Source organism: Drosophila santomea, chromosome 3R (genome assembly GCF_016746245.2).
Source record: "Drosophila santomea strain STO CAGO 1482 chromosome 3R, Prin_Dsan_1.1, whole genome shotgun sequence".
Classification (NCBI taxonomy): Eukaryota; Metazoa; Arthropoda; class Insecta; order Diptera; family Drosophilidae; genus Drosophila; species Drosophila santomea.
In genome coordinates this window covers 5,424,419-5,445,224 of record NC_053019.2, presented here as the reverse complement: position 1 = coordinate 5,445,224, position 20,806 = coordinate 5,424,419, and the positions used below count along the sequence as shown (strand labels likewise).

The 20,806-nt window shown below is 44.0% G+C and overlaps 2 protein-coding genes and 1 long non-coding RNA gene across 4 annotated transcripts in view; 2 read left to right on the top strand and 1 right to left on the bottom strand.

Annotated features, from left to right (window-relative positions):
* Positions 1-1,787: 1,787 nt before the first annotated feature.
* LOC120451740 (coagulation factor VII) lies at positions 1,788-2,898 on the bottom strand. Its single transcript, XM_039635648.2, has 2 exons — positions 2,764-2,898; positions 1,788-2,706 (listed from the first exon to the last, which is right to left on the bottom strand). Exons 1-2 carry the CDS (start codon positions 2,864-2,866, stop codon positions 1,979-1,981), a joined length of 831 nt encoding a protein of 276 aa, XP_039491582.2. The 5' UTR covers positions 2,867-2,898; the 3' UTR covers positions 1,788-1,978.
* Positions 2,899-14,040: 11,142 nt separating this feature from the next.
* Positions 14,041-15,076, top strand: LOC120452026. The gene is made up of 3 exons (XR_005616428.2): positions 14,041-14,151; positions 14,647-14,736; positions 14,820-15,076. It is a non-coding gene; the product is annotated as an uncharacterized LOC120452026 (long non-coding RNA).
* Positions 15,077-20,526: 5,450 nt separating this feature from the next.
* LOC120451747 (octopamine receptor Oamb) overlaps positions 20,527-20,806 on the top strand; it is a 28,019-nt gene continuing 27,739 nt past the window's right edge. Inside the window, exon 1 of one of the 2 annotated variants that reach the window (XM_044006305.1) lies at positions 20,527-20,676. The gene's annotated coding sequence lies outside the window, so the exon portion shown is untranslated. The remainder of the gene's footprint in view (positions 20,677-20,806) is intronic. The other variant, XM_044006306.1, reaches the window with a different exon arrangement.

Below are 20,806 nucleotides of genomic sequence, written 5' to 3'. Positions count from 1 at the left end.
TGACCCCTAATAGAGCCGCGCCATTTAGAAAATCTTTATCCTGGTGTATGTACGCACAAACCTCGTTGTGACTAAGTTTAAAATCTCCATATTTTTCCTGACAGTACTTGTGACCCGTAACTTTGGCTAGGGTATGAAGGTTTTTCGGATGCTTATTCACTACCGAGCTGACCACATCCAATAGCCGGGCGATCAAGGCATCAGAATCTGTATCCTCCGATACAGACAAGCATGATCTTAGTTGGGAGTTCAGTTTAAGGATGGCCACATCATAGGACGTAAGCTCCAAACGATACTCTGGGTGAATGAAAATACGACTGACGGCATGTCTTCTGTTTCCAACCATAAAGCTGTAGGCATCGCCCTTATCCAGAAATAGAACACAGTGAGCCGGCACGAGAACATGGCGCCTGGCGATGGCCACTCCGGAGCAGGGATACAACACCCCACCCACTGACCTGGTGTATCTGATTCTTCCCAGCCAGTTGAATTGCTCCCGACTATCTTCCCAAAATACTGGCTTTACACTCGTGCATTCTCTTGAACTGCTGGACAAAGATGGGTCTGCAAATTGAGTATCAGAATAAAGCCCGAGATCAGGGAGACAATAATGGAACACCTACTTCCCAGAATCATTATCATTAAAGTGACAAAAATTGACGCCGATTGAAATGAAAGCATATTGCCTTGCACTCCGCTTGGCATTGTGAAGTGCTGAACAGTCGGGCTACAACTGAGTTAATTCCGAAGTGCGAGATTTGCTCCTTATCGCTTAAAAAGACATTCCGTGCATTTTATGTGCGTTGCATTTAAGATTGTAATTGTAATTGCTTGTAGCAGCCACACGCAATTCGCTTACACTCCATCTTGTCTCAATTTGTGTTTTACGTGTTGCAATAAAAAGAGTGCCATAAAAATCAGTATTTTAATTTGCTTGTGCCTCCGCGTTTACTTTTCGCGTGCTTAGGCTCTAGCTGTGAATGTTTTTGGCGCGCGCATTTATGGCACATTAATCATTCCGGGCCACGGGGCGTATGCTTGATGACGACCTCACCGAATCCTTCAGCCACTTCGATCGGTACTCATGTCGCTGGGACATCGAATCGAAAATTAGACATGATTCATTGGCACTGAAAACCTCGAGCCCGAGTGCCTCGATTACGAGTATTTCGCATTTCATTTCAATGAATTTATGACTGCATCTGCTTCAGAATTTCCATATTCCATGGCTGCCACTCGATAAGGTGGCTACTGCACCGGTTGAGATGAAAACGAGTGGCTTGAGATCATAAATTTTTCTCACTTGATGTGTACTTAAGCCTTTTGGCGCCAGCCAAGTGTCGAGAAACTGCATTGCCCCAAAAACAGAAGGAGTGGGCGCTTGCCTAATGGCAAAAGTTTGGAGCAAATGTGAATTGAATTCCGTGCGGAGGACAACCCAATAGCGAGGACTCCCCACTGTGTTTTGGGGCTTCGCGTGATTTATGCATTTGGGTTCGGGTCAGGAGCCGACAACTTTGCGCAAATAACCCGAAAGCGCTCTCAATTTATTAGCAACAGCAACTAAACACGGGTAAATGGATAACCAAGAATGTGGCAAAAGGCTTTGCTTCCTTACTTATAAACCCACCTGTCAGTAGTCACAGCTTCGTTGCCAAAAATTAAAAATCTTTTTACTAATGAGAAAAGTTTGAAGGACTTTCTGTTTAAGTATGAGAATCAAGATGAGATTTCCTAGTTGCAGCTTGAATAAATTTCCAATCCTACGGCGGATGTCTTTCAATAAATCCATTTTGTGTTCTTAGTTTTTAATAATATTTCATAATAGTACAAGCTTTACGGTGATTAGCCAATTTATTATTCGTTGATGTGCTTTAGAAATAATATATTCGAAAAGCTTCAGGAGCTTTTGCAGTTGGATGTAAAGCAGTATGGTATTTTAGATATAACATTAGAGAATTTACTATACATTACATATTTACTTTAAGGAATTCTTTGAGATCCAATCTAAATAAGGTCGAATGTTTAAGTATCCATGGTAAACTGAATCACCAGCCACCGCAATTGCAATTAGATGAAACTTGCGTGGAGTACCAGAAGCCTCTGTCAAAGCAGATCCTGAAAGAGCAATCCTGTCGGAGTGGCCACAGATAAGCTCTTCCGGAAAAGCGGCATGCTTCCTATGGCACTCCTTGCTGTCAATTTTGGTGTATACCATTTTAATGCGATTATCCAGCCTCTTTCTTCCATTTAGTGTCTGTCCCTCAATTCCCGCGACGATTAGTTTTGAATTGGAGGCTTCACTTCTAGGAACCTCTGCTGAAGGTAAGCAAATGGGTTGGACCAAATCTGAAAACATCACATCCTGGGTCAGCTCTATTATGGCCAAGTCCTTTTCAAATTTCCGGTGTGAGTAATCTGGATGAACGGTGACCGCGCTGACGCGATTGAGTGAGTTGCTTAAGTCCGAGTTCCCGAAAACAACACCATGAATGTTATCATTTGAAGCACAATGAGCTGCAGTCACAACGCGTCTGGAATCTATAAGGATGCCAACGCAGAGCAATTCATTGGTGCCATCCTCATTTAATTTTACGACCCGTCCAATCCACGGATGTTCGGTAGGCTCCGCTATAATATTGTCACTCTTGTACTGCTTTTCATTGAATATCCCACATTCCTGGCCTACGGAGGCGGCTTGGATTGCTCCAATTTAAACATTTATAAGTTGGAGTCTTAAGAGAGCTTAAAGTACAAACTTACTTGCATGTAATGTGGATATTGTCACCAGAAAAGTTAAGAGTTTCCGAGCCCACATCGTTGTGATTAAAAGATTTGAGTAGCACTGAGTCGTGATCAGCCGCATCGGGCTCTCTTATATGGCAAGTGATCATAAATTGATCTGTCTATCAAATCCAGTTTTAAAGCGGTGATTTCTCGGAACGACATTGATATTTAAACAAAACAGTACATGCACTATGATTGCGCGGAAGCTTTATACATTTACAATCAAAAACAATTTGCAACGAAAACATTGATTTGATTAATTAAAAAACTATGATTTCTTTTCTGTTATTATACCCGTTACTCGTAGAGTATATTAGGTTCGTTGAAAAGTATGTAACGGGCAGACAATAGCGTTTCCGACCATATAAAGTATATATGTTCTTGATCAGGATCAATAGACGAGTCGATCTGGCCATTTTTGTCTGTCCGTAACGTCGACATCTCAGAACACTATAAAAGCTAGAAAGTTTAGATTCAGTATGAAGACTCCAGAGACATAGACGCAGCGCAACATTGTCGATTCATGTTGCCACGCCCACTCTAACGCCCACAAACAGCCCAAAACTGCCACGCCCACACTTTTAAACTCTTATCGATTTGCCAAAAAACTATATGCCACGCCCACTCTAACGCCCACAAACGTCCAGAAACGCACTTTCACCCGCTGAGTAACGGGTATCAGATAGTCGGCAAACTCGATTATAGCATTAGCTCTTGTTTTTAATAAATCTCAGACTGCACGTATTACAGCTATGATATAGTCCTCTGATTTTTTTATAGGGTCTGTAACGCTACGTACTACCTGTTAAATGCTTTTCAACAAATATAGTATACTCATTGCTCTACGAGTAATTATTGCAATGAAGTACTATTTTATACTGTCAGCCTCTTAATTGATTTCCCGATTCATTTTAAAATGTAAATTAAACAACAATTCATTTAAATTTAAAAATTATTACATTGCAAACAAATGCGGGCATGGTTATGTGTAGGCGCGAGAGTTTTAGTTTGTTAAATCTAACTACCTTATAGTGTTAGTAACTGTAAAATATTACATAATATAAATAAGTAAGTAATTAATATGCTGTGATTTTTCAACATCGAATTAATGATTCAATTAAAACGTGCGGCTCTCCAGCGGAATGATAATGGCAAACCAATTAAGATTGCTTTGAATAAATAAATAAATAGGATTTGAGCGTTATGTAATTAAATCAATTCAAATTTATCGTTAACAATTGTTTGTGTTGTATTTATGGACATAAATAGTTGATGTCAGAAATTGACTTTTATCGGCAAATCTTTAGAGAAAATAACAGCGGAAGCAACCTGTTAACATTTTGAACATTTTGCACTGTGAGTACAGCAAGCTGAAGAACATAATAAAATCAAGCGATGCCAATTGCCGGTGTTCAGCTTTAGCCCGAGCCCCACCATCGATCCAACCCTCCAAAGGTGTTGACCAAATGTCCAAGTTTATGGTGAAAACAAGGACATCGGGCGAAGAAACAGGGCTCGCAGAAGCTACATAGTTCCCAGCGAACGAGCTGGCACATGTTCGGGCTGCAGCAAATGCAATGATGCCAGGATATTCGCACAGCAACATCAACAGCAGCGGGAAAGGCAACGCCAGAAGGTCCTGGCATTGTCATCAGGAAAAGCAAATGGCTGGCAAAAATGCAACTTGTAATTTGAACAAAAGCCAATCAGTTATAAACGCCGCCAACAGATGTTTGTCTCTACATACGTGTATTTGTGGCTAATGCCCTTATGTAACAATGAGAAAAATACCTCTTCCAATCAATCTTCCGTATGAACGCCTAGATATCAGGAACTATGAAAGCTAGAAAGTTGGTTCAGCATAGAAAAATTTCACAAACCTCGATTTAGAAAGATTATGGGAAATCTTTTGTCGCTTTAAGACCAATCAAAATCAAGCTAAGCTCGTTTGTGGAAATCCAATTGATAATTCACGTGGGTTGTACAAATATCAGCGTGATTACTTTTGATTTCGCTTATTTACCCATACCAAGCTGTATTTATTCGCCTGTAAATTAAAGTTGCCACGCATCAACGTTACTATAGGAGCATGTACTACCCAGATGTGTGTGCTTGTGGGGGTTAAGTTTAAAAGTTGTTCATGCCTAGCATTTGAAATTTGTTGCGAAATTATATTGCGGCTTGTTTATTTCGTTCCTGTTTCGTATGCGCCGCGTTGCGTATACGCGTCGTGGGCGCCCAAGGCGCCACTTCAGTACCCACACAGCCAACACAAGATAGTAAATACGAGATACTAGATACACCCGTACACCAGGCCCTGTAAATCCGGTAGCTTCTTCCGCACACTTTCGCAAATAAGTTTCGAAAAGAAAAGCGAAATAAACGCCGTCGTCGTTTATATATTATTATGCTGTTGTACAAAAAGGATTGTTGTCGCTGTTGGCACGATAAATGGCCCAAGAGTTCACGTTATGTGTGGGAAATCTATAAAAAGTTATAAAAGTGTCATTAGCGCCAACAATGGAAGTCCCGACAGCATGAGGACCGTCCTACTAGTGTGAGATATTTCATCGTCCCACTGAATCCCTGTTATAATCTGTGTCCCGGCAACTTGTTGTTGCCAACTTTTGCACCGCTTTGCATTGGCAGTGACCCGATTTTCCCCTTCCAATTCGTCCTCCAGTCCTCCGTAAATAATTCACAGCCCTGCTAACAAACAATATGGGGAAAGTAAAAGGTTTTCCATGTACCAAGTATTTGAAAACGTCATATTGGCCAAAGTCTCTCGGTCCAATTGTTTAGCCCCAACCTTGAATGCCTGTCATCTGTTGTTTAACACGCACTGATTTGCTTGCCGTTCAGCTTTATTCTTGGCCTGCATTATTTAAAACTAAAATGGACATTAGCGGCTACTTGGACTTCCTTTAGATTAAATATAATGAATAAAAGCCGAACTGACTGAGCTGTGCTATATCGACTCGGCTGATACTGATCAAGAATATATATAACTTCTGACTGAAATCAATACATCTTCTACAAAGGTGTAATGATAGAAAATATTAATAAATGAACTTACCCTAAAACCAAATCCGTAAATGGTTTATTTACTGTTTCGCCTCCATGTCCAAAGTTTGCCCGTCATCATCTTACCAGGCCTGTCACATTGAATCAGATAAGTTTAGGTGCCTCACCTCTGGGTCCACCATCATGGCATGGCTTTGACAAATTTCAGCAAAGTGGATTAATTTGTTTTATTTCCCATCCAGTGCTGTCCACTTATTAGAGAGTAACTTTTGCTCCGAGGATAAGAAAACTTGGAGTGGGCCCTGGACGGGTCCCGACCTTGGCTTAGTTCATTTGGGACAGCTAGAGGACTTTAATTAGGGACTAGCCAGACGGCAGGTGGAAGCAACAGGTGACTTCCATCAATCGCCGGATGGTTGAATAACGGCCCATGGCAGCCAGTTTGCCAATTAGAGCTCCCAAGTCGCCCAGGGGAAAGCCTGAAAGAGGGATCTTCAGGGGAAGGAAAGTCGTAGAAGGAGGCAAAGGACTCCCCAACTTTGGCCGTTAATCTCCATTTCAAAAGTTCACGGGCACTTTGAGATATAAACAACGAGATTTGGCGCATTATGCAAGTGGGAGCATTTAGGCTATAGTCCGTAGTCGTTGGGTTTCAGATCCAATCGTTTCCCTGCCACCACGTTCCTTTGGTCCTTAGACTTGGTGAACATGGCTTTCGGCCGGGCTTGCCTCTTGGCAGTTGCCAAATGGCAGCCACTGCGCATGAATCACGCCCACTCCTCGCCGATTTGCGGCGTGTTGCCCACATGCGACATTTAACGTTTTAGCGTATTTTTGTGGCACGAACCTTGCTACCCACATACACTCGTACACCTGAATAATTGCATGGAATTTCGTTTGGCATTTGCTGTAATCTTTGCTCTCGAGTGATTTGGAATTTCAGCTGAAACAGGAGCTGCAACAAAATATCACATTAATGGGCTCCACAAAAATGCAATCTGCTGCCCACTCTGCGTATACGCACCATTCTGCCTTTGTTGCAAATACGACTAGGTGGGCGTTCTGGCTCCTTTGACACGGTAGCCGTGATGTGTGGATTTGTGGATGTGTGTGTGGAATATTGCCCAAGGGCAGGCAGGGAAATATTTAACTTTCACTTTACTCCCAAACACGGCAGCTGTGCGTGCATTTGATTATTCGTGTTTGTACAGCAACAAAATGATGGAGTACGAGTAGCGGAAAAAAATAAAATAAGAAAATGGTGATGGAAACAATCAAAAGTCGCTACTGACAACGGAAATCTGCCGCTAGCAAGGGAATTTGTTCATTCGTTTCGCCAGCTACAATTCGCATTTTAATTCATTTTATTCCGTGTTTATGCACTCGCTCGATCCCGCTCATTTTCGCCTTCCCCACAGGATGACATTTTAAGGAATTTAATTTAATTTGCCGAGTCTTTATTTAAAGCAGTATACTTGGTATTCTGCCATCCTTTATTCTCTCGGGCAATTCGCTTTGGTTTTGCTCGGCATTAAAAGATACTGCGGTGACATCTCTTGCTGTATTTATTTACTTTTTAGAGGAGACAAGGAGATAGACGAATATAAAGAATAAATTCGCAGGCAGATTTATTTTAAGTTCAACCCGTCAAATGTCATGTTGATGAGGGCTAATTAAATTAACCGAAAGTGGCTTTAATATTGTGGTATGCCGAATGCTAAGGAGTCGTCCTGGGAATAAATTGTGTCTTAAAATTAAATAATTGTTAAAATTCATTACAACATTTATGTTTACTCAATCGAATTTTTTTTTAATGTAGTTTTTTCTAGTGGCAACCCATTTTTAGCGTCCATAAGGTAATGTTAAAATGGAAGAAATTAAATATGAATTTAATTTAATCATATTGCACTTTTTTGAATTTTTTCAAGTGTCTTAAAAGCGGATCCTGTTTAACCTTCAGACCTTTTCGGCTTCTGTCCGCTTTAGACATGTCTGTACAATTTCAGCTGACAAGCTGTCTGTAAGTAAATCTTTTTAAAAATTTTAATTTAAATATTTGCGTGTAGAAAAAAAAATTATGAAAATTTAGGTAATGTATGAAGAACGAACTTAAAGAGCCTTAAAAACATGCTTGGCTAAAAGCTAACCAAATCCATTGTATAAAAGCTCTTTTGTTGGCCTCACAGTGGCATCCTAAACAGCTGTCAGTCCGGTAGAGTCATTAGCTTGAAACTAGTCTCGCCAGCGGGCCGAATGCTCTGATTTAATTGCGAAACACTGAAGCTTGTGGCCGAGTGTACGCCATGTGGAAACCACAATGGCCGCTACTCATCTCATCTGCCATGGCAACCGTGGAAATCGTGAAAATGGTGGAAATCGTGAAAATCGCAGCGGGACTGCAGATTGGCGGCGGAGGATTCGCTGGCGATGCGGTTGCCATAATGCCCGTAATTACTTTGTTAATGCTCAGCGTATTATGTCAGCAAATTAAATTATGTACGGTGCGAGCACGGTGGAAGGACGACAATGCCCCATTTCTCATTGCCCCACTGCGGGCGCCAGCTGCCAGCAGCCAACCTATTGAAAATTTAGGGACCACGCGCACTCTTAAATTTTTAAAGCGCCCAGAGACCACTTGACTGCCACGACACGGCGACGAAAAGGACTTTTGCGGTAGACTTCAATTAAACGCGACGGAAACTTGAATGGGGTTGCAGTGCTCCGTAATCCACTGACTGAGTTTCCCGCACATTTCAGGGATTAGCCTCAAGTACAGGTACTCCGCTGCTCCTGGTAAATCAGCTTGGGGTGATTGCTATCTGGAGATTTATTAGGGCACCAAGTTCTGGCAGTTGGTGTGAAAAGAAATCAGACCTTTAAGTGTCTGACCAAAAAAAAAGGACGCAAATCCAACTCATTTTTAACCAAGATTTGTGTCCGAAACATAGTTCGTTTGCGGATTCTTTCCAATGAAGTTTTTCCCTAAATGAAGTTTGAAGTTTGTAATTTTTGCTTGATAAAAAACCCTGCTACACAAATTCCATCCAGCTCCATCCAGGTAAGACGGATTTGAACGATTTTCTAGTGCTTACCCCTGCCACTTGCCACTCAGTTCCCACTGTTAGCCACAACACACTTCAATTACCGTACCGACTCTCCAAGTGCCTCAATGGAAGCCCAGGAGGAGCGGATTCCCTTGCACTGCCATGACACGCTCAAAGAATTTTATTGTAAAGTTTAAGCAAATATTTACCCTGCAGATGGTCGACGAGGTGGCATGGGAGCTGGTTGCTTTTGCCGATAATTGAATTAGGGATGCCTGCTAGGTGACTCGGTTTCTGCGCGAGGAAGGGCGGAAAATTAAAGCCAGCAGTAAAGGAGGGCGTTGATTCCTGGGTAACTCCGGCGCTGAGGGCTTTAAAAACTTAATGACTTTGTGTTCCGACTGCGACCTTGCAAATCCGTCTCCCTAATTGAGTCAGCCGACAGCCGGCTTGGAATTGGCCTGATTGCGTCTCAGGCACAAACCCATCAGTGTCTCGCTAATTTCTTGCATTCAACGTCACCCTGGCGAGAGGCAAAGAGTCTTTGGGGCCGCCTGGGAATGAAATTAGAGGGCAACTTCAGTTTATTTAGTCGCTTGTAATTGCATTTGCTTGTTAACTCGATTCCCAGCTGCCTTTGACTCAGCTAAATGCAGCAACAAATGGCAGCTAAATGCCACCCGCCACAGAGCCCTCTCGGGCTAACTCACTTGACCAAGAGGTTGCCAAAAAGCTTGGACATCCACTTCCATGTGACCGCAGGCAGTGCAAAGTTTGACTCCCTCCCATGTCGTCCATGTTGTCCTCGGGTCTGGCGACATTGTCGATTGATTGTCCAGTCCAGTAGCTGCAGTTGAGAGTAGAAGTTTTACTGATTTGGTATGGTGTAGCTTGGCAAGAATCACGTGAGTTTTATACATTTCCGAGTCATATAAAGTGAATATATTTCACATAAGCCCTAATACTCAAGTCAAACTTGCATTCCTTGCCCCCCTTCTAACTGCACAACAAGTATTTAAACTACATGGCATATTTCCAAATTCATTTATTGTGGAATGTATTAGAAGTACAGAAGGACAGACAAGTACGGTCGAAGCAGCCAAATGCAAACGAAACACACACAGCTAAATATACCAAATCCATAGCAAACCCAAACCGTACCGTGCGTTTGCTTAAATAGATGGGTCGTGGAGTTCTGGGGATTTGCTTGCCGAGATTAAGTTGTGTTCCGACCTGGTTAGCTTATAAAACCGCAGTCACGGGGAGCGCTTGCCACCAGCTGGAGATTGCCCACAGAAGTGAAAAGCCACTTGGTCGAGCCAACTAATTTCTCAAAGGATTTCGGCTTCACTTAGTTTTCCATTGTTCGGGAGTGTTGTGGACTTCGGATTTTCTTTCGATTACGGTTGTCTAGTTGGGGAGTCGGGTCATTGCATTGGAACTGTCAGCAGGGGTTTCTTGACACCCTCCGCCTTGGATGGCTAATGTATTGATTTTCCGCCGGCCATAGGAAGATTCGGTGATGTAACCTACAATGAATAATGTCAAATAAGTTGGCAACCATTATTAAGCACTCAAGCACAGAGACAGAACTTTGATTTGGAGTCGTCCTGCTGTCAAGTGCAATCAAAGGTCAGCTTTTAAGCCCCTTGGCCGCCAGAAATCTTTGTCTGCGGTTGTTCTCCTTCACCAACAGCCTTATTAAGTGCCCCAGTACTACTGGCCTGCAGAACCATAAACCACAAATCTGATTTGTGGCAATACAGAGAAACAGAACCTTTAAACAGACTCCTTTCGCTTGAAATTTAAGCGACGCAAACAAACAGAAGATGCCAGCGATGCCGCCCACACAGATGACACAATTTAGGATTCCATTATGTGTTCTGTTGACGAATGCATAATTGAATCTAAAGTACTTCATTTGTCCCATAAACACGTTCGACTCTTATTTCGCTCACTTATAAATAAACCGCAAAAAACGGGAAATGCGAAAAAAGGAATTGTTGACGTTGTCGGCGGCGAAAAGCCACGTGCAGGCACAAATAGCAAGCAAGCAGAAACAACAATTCGATTCTGTTTAGTTAAAATACACACCTATAAATAATATATACCTTTGTGCTCGGTTGGTTTGGGGTATGGCTTTGGTTTGGGGTATTGGTTGCGTTTGGTTTGGTTGTGGGGGCTGTGGAGCATCATGTATTGATATATGGAGCCACATTCATGCCTTCTGCGTGTACAACAATCGACAAAAATTGACTGAAATGAAAGGCCCTTGACTTTATGGTTAGGCTTATTCCGTTCGTTTCGTTTCGTTTCGGTTTATGGCGTTTTTGCCCACCAACGTTTGTGTGCTCAGCAAAGCGAAATCGGGAGATGAAAGCTGGAAGTTGGAAGGTGGAAGGTGGAAGGTGGACCTCCCACCCAAAACACATATTAGTTTAAAAGGCTTCGTGGGCCCCTGCACATATTCAATTTATTTAATAGAATTGCGTTATTTGTGTGCTAAATGAATTTCCCGTTGAATAGCGGCGCGCGTATGGCTCGAATTATGGCCGGTCCTAATCATGTGAGGGCAATCTTGGGTGGCATACAAATTTCATCCGCCCAGGGGCTGGCTGTCAAGCCAAAAACTAAAGCTTTAAGCTGTTAAAATCGCTTCCAGCTAAATACAACCACCCTGCATGTGTAATTAACTCAATAACAAGATAATTATAACGACATGAGATTTGGGCGCAGGAAACACAGTTTACCCATTACAGAAGCTGAGACGTGACAGCCTCTGAAAAGTTTTATTTTAAGTTTTATTAAATAATTTGATTATTAGTCAACAGGCGACAACGGGGCGAGTGTGTGATGATGGGTTGATGCGGGGTTGAGCATATGTTGCTCCTCAGTATTGCTAAGGACAAGGGGAAACGAGTGCGAAGGGTCGGCCGCTGCTGCGGAAAGGAAACTTAATTTTCGAGCTGAGTTTTTGCATATTTTATTAACCGAAGCTGCCGGCTCGGGACGCGGTGCCCCAACAACCCAATCATAAAAGTTGCCCAATCGTCGACGTCTTCCTTTAATTTTATGCACAAACACAAACTCCGCACAAAGTTGGCCAGGGTTTGCTTCTCTGTTTATTTCCGAGCCGAAGAGCGTGTTTAGGATTTGCCTGGGAATGCCAGTTTACACGCCTCGTAGTATAGATTTAAATTAAATCTTAGACATTGTGTGGATTGTGTAGAATCAAAGCGGAGGCGGGTGTACTCCACGTCCAATTTCAGTCGGACTTTAATCGCTGAGCTATGGAAACAGGCAGCCGCCAATTTCTTGGGGCACGTTAGCTAATAGCTATCTTAGCTCACCGCGCCAATAGCCAAAGTATACTTATGGGCGAACGTCAAATTAGATGGTCGCAGACCTCGCGGGGCAGCAGATTTTAATTTGTATATGTATATCTGGGTTTTGGTTAACGACTTTACTTATTTACGATTGGCATTAAATGGTTAACACGTGTCCGCTCCACTGCCTTTGAGTGTCTCGAAGATCTCGATGCTGCAAGTGCCCGTAAGCTTTCGACCCAGAGAAGTCCACTGCGTGTCTTCGATTGCCCGCATCTCTCATATTACGCATACGCAGTGGAGTCCAGCCAAAAGAACAGATGCACACGGACAGTTGAGATAAAGGAGAAGGACTGCTTATGGGCATCCGATACGGAGGCAAATGCAAATACCAGAACACGTATCGCGTTCGACTTGTGCAATTCCTGCACTCCCAATTCCAACAACTGCCAAGGCCAAAAAAGTGCGGGCATTGTTGGATTTTGGCTTTCGATGCTGGCCAGAACGACGAGGTGAGCGCCAAGAAATTTGATCCCCTCTTATCTTTGCGCCTGACTGCCCTTGGATGTGAGTTGGAGGAGTGCAAGTACTACACAAGGAGAAAGGGTTGGCAGGCCTTGTACTGTTTGTTGCAGTGCCAGATTTGTGCACATTAGAGGGCTGATTTAATTACTAAGCTCGAATCTTTTTCAGTGTATAAGGCAGACTAATTTGGAATGTATGCTCGAGCGAATGCTCTAAACCAAAAAAAGCTTTGTTTCTCTGACCTTCGAGGGTCGATTCGAGTGTTCATGTGCTCATGAACTCATGAACATCGAATCATTGGACCGCCGGGTTGTTGGACTGCCTGCACATTAGACGTTTCAATCAAAGTGTCATTCCATGTTAATTGATTTTCTGTTGCGGTTTGGCGACGCTTGTCCCGGGAAAGTTCAAAGTTCGTCGCTGGTCGAAAGCAATGGCCCAGAACCCTTTTTCATTTTTTTTTGTCGAATTAGAATGGTAAGCAGTCGGGCTGGCATGCACTCTGTATCCATGTTAGACCTCACTTTCACACATATCCGCCAGCTGTCCCCCAGTCCCTCCGTTGGAATAGAACTTTGCAATCCCGCATTTTCCCTGGCCTCCTCGCCCCGTTTCCATTTTGTCCAACGGATGGCACTTTTTTCAATTTGCGTCTGCCACAATGGGTTATCAAATGACAACGTGCAAAGTGCTCGGCATCACCACATCCTGCGGATCGAAGGATGGAGCTGCCTGCCTGGGTCTATTCAAATCCAATTGGAGCCTGTTTCAAATCGATTTTTATTATTTTGCATTTATATTTTACTTCACCCTTTCTTGCCGCCGCTGCCCTGGCCCTGGATTGGTGCCGAGCTCTTTGTGAATCTGGGTCTAGAATTGTGGGCCAATCAAGGTGACCGTCGACCGACATCGGGCTCCTTAAATCCACCACAAAATTCCCAGCTATTCGCAGGCATGATTCTAGGACAAATTCTGATTAATCAGAGTCTTTAAGCTCCGCTCTGGAGTGGTCCAGTTGCCGAGGACAATTGTTTGGTAAATGCCCGGCATTTGTCTTGTCTCAGCCCGCCCAGAGATCCGGCTAATGACTCGTTGGTGGCCATGGAGTCGGTGGACGGTGGACCTGTCGCTCCATAGACCCGCCGAAGCTTGGAACACCGGCTCCTAGATGCTGTTTCAGATGTTCCTTTGCCTAACTGACATGTCAACACGTGTCGACTGAGACAGACACGCCGTGCGTCCCATCATCACTCTGCTCTAGGATGTGGGGCCACTAGCTCCATAGGAGCTGTCACCATGACGGATCCGTCCGCTTACCCACGCGGAGGTTGGCAGGTTAGCGCACTTATTGTTTGACTTTATTTATGGAGCGACATTAGGGGCACCGAACTGTCTGTAGAAGCCATGCGTGGGATTTGCAATTGCCTCGGCCTGCTCAAAAATAAGTGAGTAAAAAGGGTAAAGAGCTGGGCGTAATATATGCGACGGGGGCGTGTTCAATTTGCTTGATGGATGCCTACCATTGTGGCGGGAATTTGGTCCGTGATTCCGCCGTAGAGCTGGCAACTGATGTCCCCATTATGCCGGGGATTTCCCAGAATCTCATTTTCGAAAACTGCTCTTTGGTGTACATAGTAGAGTGGCATTTCGCTAACAGATGATGACAAACGCAGGGAACTGATTACGTTGGCATTTCTCAGCATTGAAAAATATATCCCTTTTCCCGGAACTGTATCTATCTACAGTTTTTCGGTACAAAATACAAAAATGAGAAGAGATGCTAACTTTTCCGGCTTGAACTAGTTGGGTTGGGTCCTTTGGGTTGGGCGTTTATTGAATTATGATCGATTTTTGCGCCAGGATGCCGACGAAAGGCGGCTCGAGAAATAGCATTAAATTATTAACGTTTCAATTACGATTTTAATGGACATTTTTCACAGCAATTGAATTTGCATCGAATATCTTTCAATTCCGAGGACGACGACGAATGGAGAAAACGACCCCTGGACCGCTGCAACAGGCCTAATTGAGTAAGAAAAGTCGAATGGAATATTTTTGCCACGGAGCAGAGTCCGAAAACTTCGTATACAATGTTGACATTACATCCCCCTAGGATTCCAAGGACTCTCGATGTAACCGCACGACCTGTACCGAGCGTACTCCTGAATACGTAATGTGATGAGACAGTACCAGTATCAGGACCAGGACCAGGACCAGACAAAGCACACACAATGCCTCGTCCTGGAAATGTGAAGCCAGCCATGTAAATATGTTTCGAAAATATGTATGAGTGCTGCCCCAGCTTCCGGCGTCTCGTTGATAAGCTAAGGAATTTGAGGAGCCTTGACATACTGGCCACCCCGACTCCGATGGCGCCTCACCCTCTGTGTCCTTGTTAGTTTGCTTTAAGTGTCCGTGTACTGCCTGGGGCACGACCCACACTTCGCTTGGTGTTTGTGTTGTGGTTGAATTAAAACACACTTCCCCACACTGAGATTTAACAAATGTGCCCGGGCGACGGCCTACACAGAGAGAGAGACTTCCGATGAATTCGCAAAATATTTTTAAAATGGGAATGAAATTGATTGAGTAATTATAAATGCGAGTAGTATCAAATAACAACATGAATGCTCCTTTAAGGTATCAACATGTTCTACCAAGCTTATGCTACGAAAGTTCCATGAACTATATTTAAATATTTACTAAAGGTTTGTTGGACGGAATGTAACACTTAGAGGCACGCCCAATGCAGTTTATATTTTCTTGATCAGGATCACTATCCCAGTTGATCTAGCCGTCTGATCTAAAAAATCGAGAGATCGTCGAGATCTAAAAAATATAAAAACCTTTTAAAATTTGCCCACTATATGGGCCACTTGTCGTCGAATACAGTAACGCTCACAATGTTAAAAAATGATTCGATTTTTATCATGGAACTCTCATTATCTTGTTATTTCTTTTGATTTGTTTTTGGCAGTGTAGTCATATGTGTGCTGGTCTGGCAGCTTATGAAAATATGCGTGAAGTGTTGAATTTATTTGTCTAACAAACATTTTGACTTTTCGCTTTTGTTGCTAAGATTTTAATTTGCTTGGCTTGTTCCGTTTTGCTCGGCGATGGATGAATGCAGCCCGAGCAGAAGCAGCTTGTGCGCAATTATTCATGCAATATGTCTGCCGACTTCCAGCCGTCGAGGAATGGGACACCATGGCGGATGTGGAACGACGACGAGTTGCCCTATGTGCAATGGGAGATTTGATGGAGGCACCAATATTAGATCTAGACTTTTGGCTTAGCTGATTACCCTTTCAAGCCTTCCTTCCCGTTCAGAGCCACCGGAAGTTGGCCAAAAGTGTTCGGTTGTCCGTCGCTCGTCCTTGTCTACGCATCATGCGTACGCCGGTGTCCTTGGTCCCTTTTGTGCGCTTAAATAAATTGTGTTCGTCGCAGGGCTTGATTAGCAAAGGGGACCCCAGCTCGAGCTCGGCGGAAGTAGCAACAGGTGCCGAGAAGGACGAAAATATCCTGAAAATAAAAACATCGCCATTTAGCTCTGTGTACGACAGGCGATGAAATTATGCCCGTTGAGGTTTTGAACGGGCAATCAAAACCAGGGCCCAGCTCACTCAGGTGGTCTCGAGTTGACCGACATTGTGGCTCCGTTTGGCGATGACAGGTTAACCAGGCCGATTCGCTGCCACTGCCACTTAATGCGGCATTGTTCGCATTCACATCTGCAGATTATGAGCCGCACTCCGGCGGAGGAAAATGTAAATGGAAATGAAAATGGAAATTACGCAGCACAAATTAGCCAGGAACTGTTTGGTTGGGTTTGTCTGAATCCGACGTACCTGGCCACAGAACCCACAGAGTACGTGCAAGCAGGTTGTGCAAACGTAATTTGATTACATGGATTATATGCTAACAAATATGTTTAATTTATGGCCTCTCGGTCCAGTCCATCAGAATCACTCGGCCAGGCTGAGTGGTGGAAAAGCAGGCTCCATTTGTTGCCTGCTCAACGAAGCTACCTCGCCCCGATTGATTGCATAACAATAAATTATGCAACGCACCATGATGCTGCTGCTCGACGTTGATGTTATTGGCGAGTGCAGGTCCTGGTCCTGGACAAGGACCTGTCCGCTTGCCATTCACTTTTAAGTTTCAAGTGCTGCTGCGGCAAGTGCTTTTAATATTCATCTAATGCACTCAACGAGTTATATGCCGATGAGGGGTATTTTCAGGGACATTGAGATAGGGCATGCCCATTTTATTTTGAGCTAAGATATTGAAATATTTAATGTATTTGTAGTATAGTACATCTTAAATAAACATATGTATATATGTACATAATATGAGTGATTCAAGGAATTTAGCTTTGCAGTTGCCATAGCTCGTGCTCATTGTTATTAAGTTATTCACAATAAACTTAGCATTACATAAGCAAATAAGGTTTTGAAAGCAATGCTAGTAAAACTAAGCATTATAATAATGAGTACTCCTCTTGCAACTGTTGGTGTTGCTTCATATGTAGTTTTCAGATTAGGTATAAAAAAGTCCAAACAACAAACACTCTGCTTTTCGAGCATTTTTCTTTGAAAACTCTTGTTGGTGTTGCTGCGAGTTGTTTCCAGACTGCTGTTGCGTCTGCATCAGGCAGCTGCTGAAATTAAATCCTGTGCCGCGATGATGGTGCCCAGACGTGTAGGAGTGTTAAGTGAGTATTGCCAACAGCAGGATGCAGGGTGCGGGATGGAAAGCGCAGGATGCAGGTGTGTACAGCGACCAACTTAGTATGGTAATCATCGATGTGCCATGGAGTCGATCCAGCAGCCAGGCAATATTACGCATGCAACTATGGGGCGCACGTGACGTATGCGCAATATGGGCAGCTCCCACTGCCACGACGTCGGAGATATGCCCGAGTTGTTTATGCATTCATTTAATGCATTGACTTTGATTAAGTAGTGCGGTATGCAGAATGCCTTTCTCAATTTGCGTTTGTTGCGGCGGCAATAGTTCCATTTCCTCGGCTATAGAAATGGTAATAGCATCGCGCCGCAAACGAGTTGAAATAGGCTTGAGTCTTGAAATAGGTCTTGGATTAATTGGTTTTATATCCTGACATCTCGTCTGGTTTACATGTGACGGTCTTCTGTCTGTCATCGAGCAGTCAGCGCAACCGCATGGGTTTTCCAAGCCAGACAGCCTGGAAAACGTGTCCTTCGCTGCGGTTTTGGCCCCCGCCTCTAATTGTGCTAATAAGGCGCTGGTAATTATAATTTAATAACGTCTCCGCCTTTGCCGACTAAAAACTCTGGCTCGTGTTTGCCATTAGAACTCTCTGTGTGTGCAATTAACAGCCAGGAAACTGGGTCCAGAAATCAAGACGGAGGACGAAGGATGCAGGACGAGGCGCGGGAATATAAAAATTGATTTATGCCGCCTTTAAGAGCGGAGTACAATTTAATTGTAAGTCACACAGTTCCCCGCAATGTTTATGCAGTTGAGATTTAATTTGATTACCCGGTGGGCTGGAGAGCATGGCAAACATCTCCCGATTGCCTGAATAAGCAATGAGCAAAGGCAATTTGCTCCGAATGGGTTGAAGCCCGAGTCTTTGGACAGCGGACGGGTGGATCCTTAAGCTCCACCAGGTGCTGCTGCTGCTGCTGCCGCATGTGCACTTGTGTATTAATAAACAAATTACGCAATTAATAACACACGCTGAGCGCGCAGCTGGGCGCAAAATGTAACACTTGGTGCATCCTTGGGCTCCTGGCTAAAATTAAGTGCATCAGAAGCAACAGAAGCCGGGCTCCGCGGATTTATGGCTGCGTGTTGGGGCAACTTGTGCGACCATAAATGGCTGAGTGAATTGCTTCTGGAGTGCGGGAGCCCAAAAGTGGCCATTGAACCAGCCACCGCCAGCAGCCTCGTCAAGTGCTTTGCCCAGGCTGTTGGCATCGTTCCTAGTGCTTTTTCTTTATGGCCCGCATAAAAATTCAAGGGGCGGCTGGGCAGAGCCGGCTGAACTGAACTCAAACTGTATAAAAAACCTACCAGCTAGGCATTCTTTTCCGGTTCTTTCCGCCGTTGCCTTGTGCGCTCACACGGAAAAGCAGACAAAATGTATCTGTGACAGCGCAGCGCCAGGAGAAATCCAGGATCCAGGATAACCGAGCGAGCGAAAGACGGCAAACGAATATTTATTACAGGTGTTTGCCTTTGACTGACAGAAGGCGCAATCTGACGCCGGAGCTTAGTTTCGGGCACTTCCCAGCTTCCCAGGGAAGAACTCTCTAAGCTGCGGGATACCCGGGCTTCAGCTTTAAGATAGGGACACGTCATCCCACCTCTTTGTTCGATTCTGCCGGCAAATTGATTTCGCATCTTTTATCTGGCCAGACGATGGAAATTTTGCAAATCCGATTTGGTTGAAGAATAAAATGCGGTGCAGACCCAGCCGGAATTCCTGAAAAATAACAACAGATTGTTCCGCAGAAATCATTGTGTTTTTCTTTCGATTCAAGGTTTAAATTGTAGCCATAGAGGTAAGACAGTTGAATTGTTTTATTTGTTTTTAATGCAACTGAAAAGGGAGAAAATCGGGATGTCCTGCGAGTTCCTCGGTTCATTTAATTATGTTAATCCAAGTTAAACGTGCTGTATTTATCGTCAACTGCGATTTGCAGACCTTCAGAGAACGGAAGCAGGATATAGATAGTTAGATAGTTGTAGCAGAAAGTCAGCGCAAGGCTATAATTGCCATGATGGCCAAAATTAATTCAATATGACCGATCACGAGCCCCAAGGACTAACGAGCAGTTGGGAAAGGGAAACTGGGCGGCTGTTCAGTGCTCATGATGTGTAATTAATTTTTGGGCAACATCTGTTTATCCTAATTAGAGACGATACAAACACACACATGCCAGTTGAAGGGGGGTAGGAGTTGAGGGGTGGGCCCGGGGCGTTCTCTTTTCATTTATCATTATTACTGGGCTAGACCAAACGCGGCCAAAAGGTCAGTGAGATAAAAGTTGGAATGTGAGTCGATTAAGCGGGCAGAAATCAAGTGAGTAATGGCCGCAACATCTCCTGCATGGCAAGTGCCCGCCACTTACTCAGCTTTCCGGATTTCAATGGAGCCTCGTAATGAGTTTTGAATAGAGTATTGGTCAGGGCGAAATTGTAAGCCAAATACTTACGAAAATCGTAAAAAATACAAGACCGCAATCAACGCCTCGCAGCGGTAATGGAAAATTGGGCAAATTGAAGTCGGACAACTTTGTCATAAAATGAAATTGCTAGAAAAATCAGCGGATGGTACAATCAGGATGCGGATGCCCATCAAAAAAGGGGCAAGTGTGTGTCCCTTTTTTTTGGCAGGATAGCCATCCTTTTGACTGCTCCGAATTTACCAATTTATTATGCGTGGCTTCTTTTATTTGGCCATGGCCAAGTGCCTGTTTGTCTGGCCAAAAGGTTAACAAGCCAGAAAGCGTCGCAAATCAAAGGGAATTTCAAACTGGCTGCAGGCGAATGCAGATTAGGCGAATCAAGGGTTTATAATTAATTAGACTCCTTGGTTCTTACAGTAAATACCATGCGAATCGCATTCGATTTTATTTCCAAGCGACTGTTGCGCGCTGTTCAAAAATTCTGCTTTTCTACTGAGCGCTGTTTCGTTTCTCGTTCCTCTAATTCATGTTCTACTATGTCTGATTCCACCGGTTCCATTCCGCGTTCCATTCCGTTCGTTCCGGCCCGAGGCCTGTGGGCCAACAGTTCGCGCTGCAAATTCAGTTCGTGTTGAAAATTCTGCCGCGTCGGTTGTGCCAATTCGCACGAGCGGAGAAAACTGGCAAGAACTAACGGTTCTTGCCGACGGCACATAACGGTAGATAACAGTGTTGTGTGGGTGTAAGTGCCAGGCAGCGCTGTGTGGGTGTGTGCGCTCGTGCGTTTCTGTGAGTTGCCGAAGAGCTGAGTGCTCGTGATCGCGAACAGCAGCTGTTTCCACCATTTGCGAATTCAGTTTCTGTTGAGTCCTCGATCGAAGCAAAAGGACGTTAGCCATATAATTCAAGTTATAATTAC

What these genes read in the sequence shown, in the direction of transcription:
- LOC120451740 (XM_039635648.2), bottom strand. Translation starts at nt 2,866, where the DNA reads ATGCGGCTGATCACGACTCAGTGCTACTCAAATCTTTTAATCACAACG. An exon ending in AATATCCACATTACATGCAA is followed by an intron (nt 2,707 to 2,763) that starts GTAAGTTTGTAC and finishes TTTAAATTGGAG; the next exon opens with CAATCCAAGCCGCCTCCGTA.